The 9,478-nt window shown below is 35.3% G+C and overlaps 1 protein-coding gene across 1 annotated transcript; it reads right to left on the reverse strand.

The window, feature by feature from the left end:
* Positions 1 to 283: 283 nt before the first annotated feature.
* Positions 284 to 757, reverse strand: LOC124898487. Its single transcript, XM_047412130.1, has one exon. It carries the CDS (start codon positions 755 to 757, stop codon positions 284 to 286), a length of 474 nt encoding a protein of 157 aa, XP_047268086.1.
* Between the last annotated feature and the right edge of the window lie 8,721 nt (positions 758 to 9,478).

The raw sequence follows: 9,478 nt of genomic DNA on the forward strand, positions 1-9,478 counted from the left end.
CCCCACCTTTCTCTTCTAAAGCCGTACACATGCTTTCAAAAGTTGCCGCCTTAGCTGCCATAACTGTTAACTTAGCCTCTTTCCTAGCTACCTTATACTCCTTATTATTCGTCTATCTCTCCTCATCATCTTTGATCTCAACCAACTTATCATAAGCCACCTTCTTAGACTCTACCTTCCTCTTTACCTCTTAGTTCCACCACCAGTCCCCCCCGGTGCTTACCAAAATAACCTCTCAAGACACCCAACACCTCTCTAGCAGTTTCCTTAATGCAACTGGCATTCATCTCTCACATACTATCCATATCCCATCTACTCTTCCAAGCACCCTATTATCACTAGGTAAGACTTTACAGTCTTTACATAATGCTCTATCACCCTTCCAAAGAAGCAAAAAGTCTATCTGAGTCTTGGCTACTGAACTACAAAATGTAAAGTGATCCTCCTTTTTCAAAAATCTCGAATTTGCTATCCACAACCCAAAAGCCCTAGAAAAATCCAAAAGAGAAGCTCCTCCTTCATTCTTCTCCCCAAAATTAAAATCGCCATGCACATCATTATAACCTCTCATCAAAGACCCAATATGTCCATTAAAGTCTTCTCCTATGAAAAGATTCTCAGTTCTCGGGACGCCCCTAACTACCTCATCTAAAACCTCCCAAAAACCCTTCTTCTCCCCCTCGTCTATACCTACTTGAAGAGCGTAAGCACTAATAACGTTCACCGAATACCCTCTTATAACTAACTTAATAGACATCTACCTATAACTGACTCTCTTAACTTCTACCATCTGCTCGCTAAGTTCTTCATCTACTAAGATACCTACCCCATTTCTATGTCTCACACTACTCGAGTACCACTATCCATCCCAATCTCTCATCTTAGTGACTACCCATTTAGTTTTTTAGACACACACTATACTAATCCTCCTCTTTCTAAGAATCTTCGCCAACTCTATAGACTTAACTTGAAGCGTCTCTATATTTCAGGGCCCAATTCTCAACCTAGAAGAACCTTTATCCCACCTAGACCTACTATCCATCACACCCAACCCCCGATGAACCTAGACATGACTCTATCCCTGACCCCGACCTAAGACATGACCCTAGTTTGCCATCTATCACCCTAGGCACCACTCAAAAAGATACGATATAGGATAATGAAGAAAAAGAAGATGAGAAAAATGACCAGCAAAAGAGTACGACTAAAACTAACTAAATCAATAAACAAAAAACAACAAATAGGCTTGATACTCACAAGAAACGACAAGTACTATACTACTCACAAGTAATGTACACCTACTAAGTTACGGGAAAACCAAAACTAGTACTCCAACAGGAATAATCAAGAGACCATACAAGAAATTAGGATAGAAAAAGAGACAAAAAATTAGGATAGAAAAAGAGACAAGAAACCTATACCAAATAAACTATGAAAGAATAAACCGAGAAGAGTGAAATGAGTGCACCTGATATTGGGAGAAGACACAATGAAGATGTTTTCTTTATCGTTTCATTAAAATCTAACAAATTGTTACAGAAATTGGTTGCCAAAATTTATTGCTGCCGCCTTTACCTTACTGTTGGTACGCATCCCTGTAATTAGTCATCTAGAATATACTGGTCACCAAAAAAATAAGCTAGTTATTGGAATATTGATGTCGTCGCCTGAAGTTCCGGATCTTGATAGTACCTGAAAAGGGTTAAAAAGAAAAGAAAAAAAAATAGAAGACAAAAAAAAGAACAATCAGTTCGTCGGGAATCGACATCACTCATCGAAAATTGATGTGGTCGCCAGAACTGATGTGCCACTAAAAAATCCACTACCGTTTTGGTGGTCGACGCAAGAAGTAAGAGAGAGAAAAAGATGAATGTCAGTTTTACCAAAAACTGACGCCTTCGTTGGAATTTGATGGAGTCGCTGGAATATTTTTGTGGTGGCCGACGCAAATAATTTGTCGGTATGTGTTTGTGTTGGTGGTTCTTGTGTGTTTGGCGGAAATAGATTTCTCAGCCGTGGGTTAGCCGTATCAGTAGTCGATGGAGAGAAATTGCTCGTCGGAGAGTCACTGGGAATCGATAAAGTTGTCAGAATTTGGGTCCAGATCAGTCTTCGGAGAGTCGTCAGAAACCAGAGGTTAAAGTAACACTAAACATTAACATATAAACATGTTTCATATTGAGCTCAAAGTTTGCATAATGCTACTTAAAGAACCTGTATTAACAAGCTTAAAAAACTAAAGAACCTAATTGTTTACTGCTATCCATCAGTAGTAGATCTAAAGCGTGACATAAACTAATTATTTTGTTCTATTCATTACACAACAAAATCACAACACACCATCAAAATAAACTACTACTTCTTCTTTTTATTTGCCATCTGTTGCAATTGTATATGGTGAAAACATCTTTGTTTTTTCATTTTAAACATCTAGGCTAATAATCAAGACCAACCCCTGTAGAACTTTCTTCCTTATAAGTTCTACCATTTTGTAGGATATTTTTGCTTGATGTCCTAGACTACTTTTTGGAAAAATAAGGAACAGTAATAGTATATGTACTTTCATTTTAGAGAAACAAAGTTTGAGTGAACTTATATTTAGTATTTAGATTTCCTTTTCACTTATATAAATCTCAAATTCAGCATCCTTTAACTTTTTTATCTTCCTTTATCAACATCTTTTATGGTTGTAACTTTTTCTCCGTTCTGCCTAATAGTTTCTCTATTTCTAAGAGGTAGTTGACTATTGATTTCTTCTATAGCAGGGATACTTGTATCACCATACAATGTTGATCTTGAAACTTCCTTCAAGCTCCTAACTCTACTTGTATCATCGCGAATCGTTGTTAAAGATGCAACTTGGCTTGAGTTAGTTTGTGCAGATTTTCTTAAGCTTCTTAGTGCAGGTTGACTTGAGCTACATTGTATTGGTCTTTTTGAGGTTAAAGGTTTAGGTTGCCTTAAGATTTTAGGCTAGAAACTTTCTTGTGAACTTTGATCACAAACTGAAACCTTGGCTATGTGCTTGTGCATTTGGATCAGGAATCTAAAAACTCAAATATAATAGTTAATAAATTCAAAAGTCAATATGAAAAATCAACTTATAAAATCAAGTTAAAAGTCACTATTTTACCTTGTGATATCTTTTGTTATGGCCTTGTCGATGACATTTGGAACATGTTATTTTCACCGCTTCTTTGGAGAATTTTTCTTTTTTCTTCCTTAATTCATCTTTGCCTCTTTTTTCTTTTTCTTAGAGGTATGCCAGGAATTTTCTTAGGTTAAAAAGGCTCAATCTTTGCATTGTTTGTCTCGGGCCACACCTTTATATTGGAGATTGGTTGGATAAAGTAACTATAAGCCTTTATGAAGGTTTCCTTCTTATATCAATTCTCCATATACGGTTTAGTCTCTTTTTTAACATGATACAAAGAACAAATAGTATGTTGGCAAGGAATGCCTCTCAACTGACAAGTTCTACAACTATAAATCCTATTAGTCAAGTTCACTGTATGCCTATACTTTCCTTCTCCAATCTTAAACCCAACATTAGCATTTCAAAGCACCTTTCAAGGCCTAGCCTTGTTCTTATTTTTCTCCAATATAAGTCTAGATATAGGTGCAATCACATATCCAAGTATTGACAAGCTTAATTATATCCACTTTTCTAGTTATGATTTTTCTTCTACTTTCCTCCAACATGGTAATGATAGATTTGTGTCTACAAATTAAGATCTATGAATTAAAGGTCTCACACATGTTATTTTCCACATCACACACTTAGAATCTTGTTTAAATAATTTCCTAACATATGACTCCCTAGAATAATACAGAAATTCACCAATAATATTCTTACCTTGCCTACCAAGTTGGCTCATTATCTATAAGAATGCCATTTGGCTAAAAACATTTAGCACATAATGCACGCAAGGATGAAATTAAAAATTTAAGCACAAAACCTTTACCATTCAAATAATATCCTTTGAGAAAAGGGTCATCAATTTTACACAAGTGATGAAAAAGGGTATCACATAAATAAATTTCAACAAGAGTGCTTTCAAGAGAAAACTCACTCTTTGACTAGTAATGAAACCTTGGTCAAGAGTGGAAAAACACCATGGTGAACTCTCTTAGATCTTTTCATTGCTCCCGTTCTTTAAAGAGCTCTTATCTTTATTGGAGATCTTTCCCTCACACAATATGGGTCCATCAAGTGGATTATGAATCACCAAGAAAGACTTTCTATCATAGGGAAGAATACCAACATCCTCATTTGAACTTTGCTTGTCATCTTAACCAAGTTCCAAGTCGGGCGTATCATAATAACCATATCCAAATTTGTCACCTGGGTCAAATGGATAGAGTGGACATAGACAAAGGTCTAGAATAAACTCTTTTTCCCCAAAGGTATGACCAAAACAAAAAGGCATACTTTTTACACTAACATAAGCATCTTCAAAAGAAAATAGAGAGTGATAAAGGTATCATAGGAATTGATTTCATCTAAGGTTTCCTCAAGAACATGCTCAATATGATGCCTAAGAAAATTATCAATAGTATGTTCAAAAATTGGAACACTCAAAGAAGAGTAGGCAGTTGGTACACACATATCACCTTTTAATCCTTCACATTTCTTTTCCCTTAAGAGTACTCTCATCTTCCAAGAAGAGATTTCCTTATTTAGAAGGAATCTTATCACACCATAGTGGGTTGTTATATAGAATATAGCCCTAAGCTGAGCTATATCATAAACATTATCCATACGATTAGGTAATTCACTAGGAGTGATTTCATCAACTTCATACAAGATATTGTACTTAAAGAGAGAAGGATCAATACTTGATGAATACTTAGCAAATTTAAGTTCACTCTAAAAAATATAACTATCAAGGCTCAAAGAATTTAAAAAAAATCATCATCCTTATGAGCAAAACAAATAATAAGATCTTCATATGCTCAAAGGATCACTCCTATTTAATTAACCAACATTTTAAAAATCATCACTCACTTGAGGCTCATTAATCACATCACATACATCCTCAAGTGGTAGAATAGTTTCACATTGAAGTTGATCAACATGAATTTTACAAAATAATGCACCATCACTCATCACATTGTCTTCAACACTAGGTGGACTCAAATTGATCTTATAAGAAGAGTAAATTTGGTTATTAATAGGATAAACTAGTGTATACACACTCTCAACATATACATCATCAACAAGCGGAAAATAATCATGAGTAATCATGAGTGTCACATGTAGGCAAGCTACTACTCACACTTAATTAGCTACTAGCCACATAACCATCATTTACATTTACCAAAGTGTAAAAGCTAGTTATGTTGTCTTGAAGTTCTTGAGAAGAACTTATTTGCCTTGGGGTAAAGGTCCTTTATAAGATTTGGAGGCATATACGATTACCCTCATCTAATATTTAAAGGGAATTTCTTTTTTTTGTGCTTGTTCTCTTCTGTTTGTGAGGCTTGTACCTACACACATGTCCTTTCTAAGAGAAAGAAAAACAAAGTTATATTGGGTTGGTGGAAACCCCCTCACTTTATTCTTCTCAACCTTTCCTTTTTTCTCTCTTGGACTTCCACCTTGCACTCTCTTACTCCTTTCAATCTTTTGTCTCTTATTTTTATTAGACTTGGAATAAGCTGCCACATTTCCTTGATATTTGGGAAGGGTGGATGAAAAAGATGATTTCCTCATTGGTCTATCACATTTTTAGGCTAGTTTTGCTCATTTGGAACTCTTTGTCGTGCAAATCAATTGGCACCTCAACATAAGTGTCCGAATTCTAAGGGGAAGATGTCACACCAAACCTCATCATAGTACCCATTTCAGGTGAAGAAAACCTTTGCTCTCTCAAAAATGATATAGATTTCCAAGAAGTATGGGAAGAACAACGACTCTCAGGGTATCCGTAGATAGTCAACCATCAAGGAGTGATGTAATTTAAATAACACAAATCATGAAGGATAAGGATGCATTCGGGAACCCTACAAATATCCACCTTTCTAGCATATACTTATATTCTTGGATCAAAGTTGTAAAGCTTCATATGCCCTTTTGGTACTAAGATAGACCTCATGAACTCTTTCAAGGAACTCCATGTTTTATTGGGCTTTTGTAAAAGTTCCCACCATCTCGATGCCGTACTTTGAATGTACTTAAGGACATATGAAGCTCATTATACTTTGCTCATATCATAATCCTTGAAAATCCTTTCACAGTTCCATTTCTAATAAAGATAAGCTTCCGTATCTCTCACTCCTTCGAAGTTAGGAAGGGTAGGAAGATCATGACTCCAATTATACCTTTCATATCCACCTTGGTTACCATTTCCACATCTTTGGGCACTAGAACAAAAAGGATAAGAGGTAGTAACCCTAAGATTTAGAGATACACACTCTTTTCTTCCCATGGGGTGACCTCTACTATAGCAAGTATAACCATTCACAATAATATGACTTTGATAAGAAGTGCCAAAAGATGAGGAGTATGAATCTTTACAATCTTCACGTACATTCTCACCATGATTCACATAAGATGTATAATAGGAAGGGAAATACATTACATCACCTCCACACTTAGAGTGGGAAGTGTAATACTCCTCGCATGCCCCATCTTCCTTATAAAAACCATCACAAGGCTCTTCATCATCTCCATATTCTCTATAAGAACTAGGGTCATCATTGATCTCACATTATCCTTCAGAATAGTAGCCCTAACTTTCACACAACTCTTGATTATGGCTATATTCATAGCCTCCATAATCTCCATCTTCATCATAGCCATAACTTTATTCACCACAATCATAGTCTCCTATGTCGTAGTCACAATTATCCAAGGTTAACAAAGACATACTTCCTTATAACTCCTTGTACCTACAAAATTAATAAAAAATATTAGTAGTAAAAGATCCTTACCAACACTCATAAGAATCTCACCTTTGTAGTCCTCACAATTAGAGTGAGGAATGTTGAAAGTTACTTATACCCCGGTGGTACATAAGGTGTCAATCTCTACTTATGGCCGGAGTGGTTCTTATTTGAACGACTCAAAGAAATAAAAACTACTTATGGAATTGAATCAAAAAGTTATGATGAAATAATAACTAGAAAATCTCAAAAGAAATAGTACGCTGAAAGAATTCAGCCTTATAAGCTAATCAACCAACTTAGTAGGCGAATTACTAGTTGTTGATAGTTTAAGAATCAAGATATGAATTTAGGAATCAAAAAGTGAAACTAAGGAATAAAACCTAAGAAAATTGGAGATTGGGAGTGTGTTATAATGTGTTTGGAGCTTGAATATAATGTTGGGGAGGCTTTTGATGCATGGGAGATGTGATACACACCTTGGGCGCACCTCAAAGGCATGTCCGACGCATGAAAGGGATGCCTTGAAATGATGGGGAACCTTGGGCACATATGAGTAGCTTAGTTACTACCTTGATATGCCGCTATAGCTCAGGCATATCTTCAAAGCAATTCTAAGGCAAGTTGGTCACCCCTTGCTTGCTAAATAGCCGAAAATGCCTTTCTTAGGGTCCTCTTTGCACTTCTCTTGGAATTCTTTTGAGATGTTTTTTACAAAAAATGTTCACTCTTTTTCTCCCTTATTTTAGGATCAAACACCCAATTTTGGATGATCTTTCAAGATGAAGATAACAATCTCTCCATGAACACCAGGAACATATTTTTCCATCATTTTTTTCCTTAGCTCGGAATGAGTTGAATTTTCGAACCTATGAATTTTTAAACATTTTAAACTCAATCCAAACTATATTTTGCTCAAATTCTTCACCAATATGTTCCATGTTTTCAATCCACTTCAAACTTTTTCAACCCAAGCTTTAAAGAAGGGTAGAACACTCAAATAAGCTCTGATTTGACTAAAATTTTATATTTGGACTCTAACAGTGTGAGGGAACTCAAATATAACACTAGAAACACAAAAAAAAAATAGAAAATCAAAAACTCAAAAAGTGATCTAAGACCTAAAAAGTGAATAGTAGTATTTATTTGCAATTTTTAATAGACCTGAGATATACTTTGTAGGAACAAAATTAAGCTCGGCTGCGATTGATAACGCTCACCTATACCATTGTTTTAGTGTAGGATAATATTTATCAAATATAATAACCTAACTTGAGTTGGAATCAAATCCACGAAGAGTGTAACTAGTATTCGATTCCTATATATTGTTGAGAGCTACTAAGTATCTACCTGCAATGTAAACATAAAGTAAGACATAAATTAAAAATTAGGGGGTATAGTTTGGAAGGTTGTTGAACAAAAACTACTTGACATAAAAATTTAGAGTAATAACCATAGGTAAGATTTCAATTGGAGAATAATCTTGGGATTATGTTTTCCTAGGGGAAAATAGTGCATGGGTTCAAGAGAATCAAATGCAAAATCAAGCTAACGACCATATGGGTAGGTTAGGTTAGGGGTTTTGATGTTAGTTTTTAAACTAAACACCCAAATATCACCCATGTATCCTTTAGAATACCTCATTGTTATGGAAAACAAATAAACCCACAACCTCAATTGGGCATCCCTATTTCTAGGAAGATGCCCAACACATAACAAATTCACAGTTCATCCTTATTTCTAAGACAATGTAAAGGAATAAACTAACATCTAATTTTTGTTCACAAATGCTTGTCACCCATATCCCTATTTCAAGGATGATGTGGGATCTAAATGAATACCCACATCCCTCTCTCAAGATTGATATGTGATATTGGGAATTTGGGACTTTACCCACTATTCAATCAAGCAAGTATTAGTGAAACCCAACATCATTAACCAAGAATCTACACCAATAATCAAGACCCACACACATTTTCACCCTATTACAATATAACACCATGATGGATGTTTAGCTACTCATGAAGTTTGAGAAAAAAAATATACCCAAATTCATATTCAAAGCTTCCATTGAAGAAGTAAACAAGGGTGTTCTTCAAATTCAACATCAATTATAACTAAAATCCTTGAAAAATTAACTATAATATTGTTTCCCAATTTAGTAGGGTTTTTATAATGTCAAAACTTGAATTCAAATTGCAAGATATCCCAAAATTGAAAGGGTTTTTGCCCTATAGAGAATCGGAACCAGTTGTGGGAAATTATAAATCTGCCCTTAGGCCATTTTTTGCTCTGTCGCGAATGCCATTAGTTGACCATGATCACGATAATCGTGATCATATTGAGTCTATTACGATGTTGTGCTTTGACCAGACCTTGACTTTCCTCGATCGCGGCCCTCAAATCGCAATCGTGATAACTGAGGCCGATCCTAGCTCCTGATTTTCCAGATTTTACACTCCTTTGCCCTTTTTGTTCCTTTTTAGCCACTTCACTTATTTTCTTACATTTACCTGTGAACCTGCAAACCAAGGGAATTAGTGTATTTAAATGGCAAATTTGCCTCATTTACACTATTTAATCATAGTAG

Source organism: Capsicum annuum, chromosome 5 (genome assembly GCF_002878395.1).
Source record: "Capsicum annuum cultivar UCD-10X-F1 chromosome 5, UCD10Xv1.1, whole genome shotgun sequence".
NCBI lineage: Eukaryota > Viridiplantae > Streptophyta > Magnoliopsida > Solanales > Solanaceae > Capsicum > Capsicum annuum.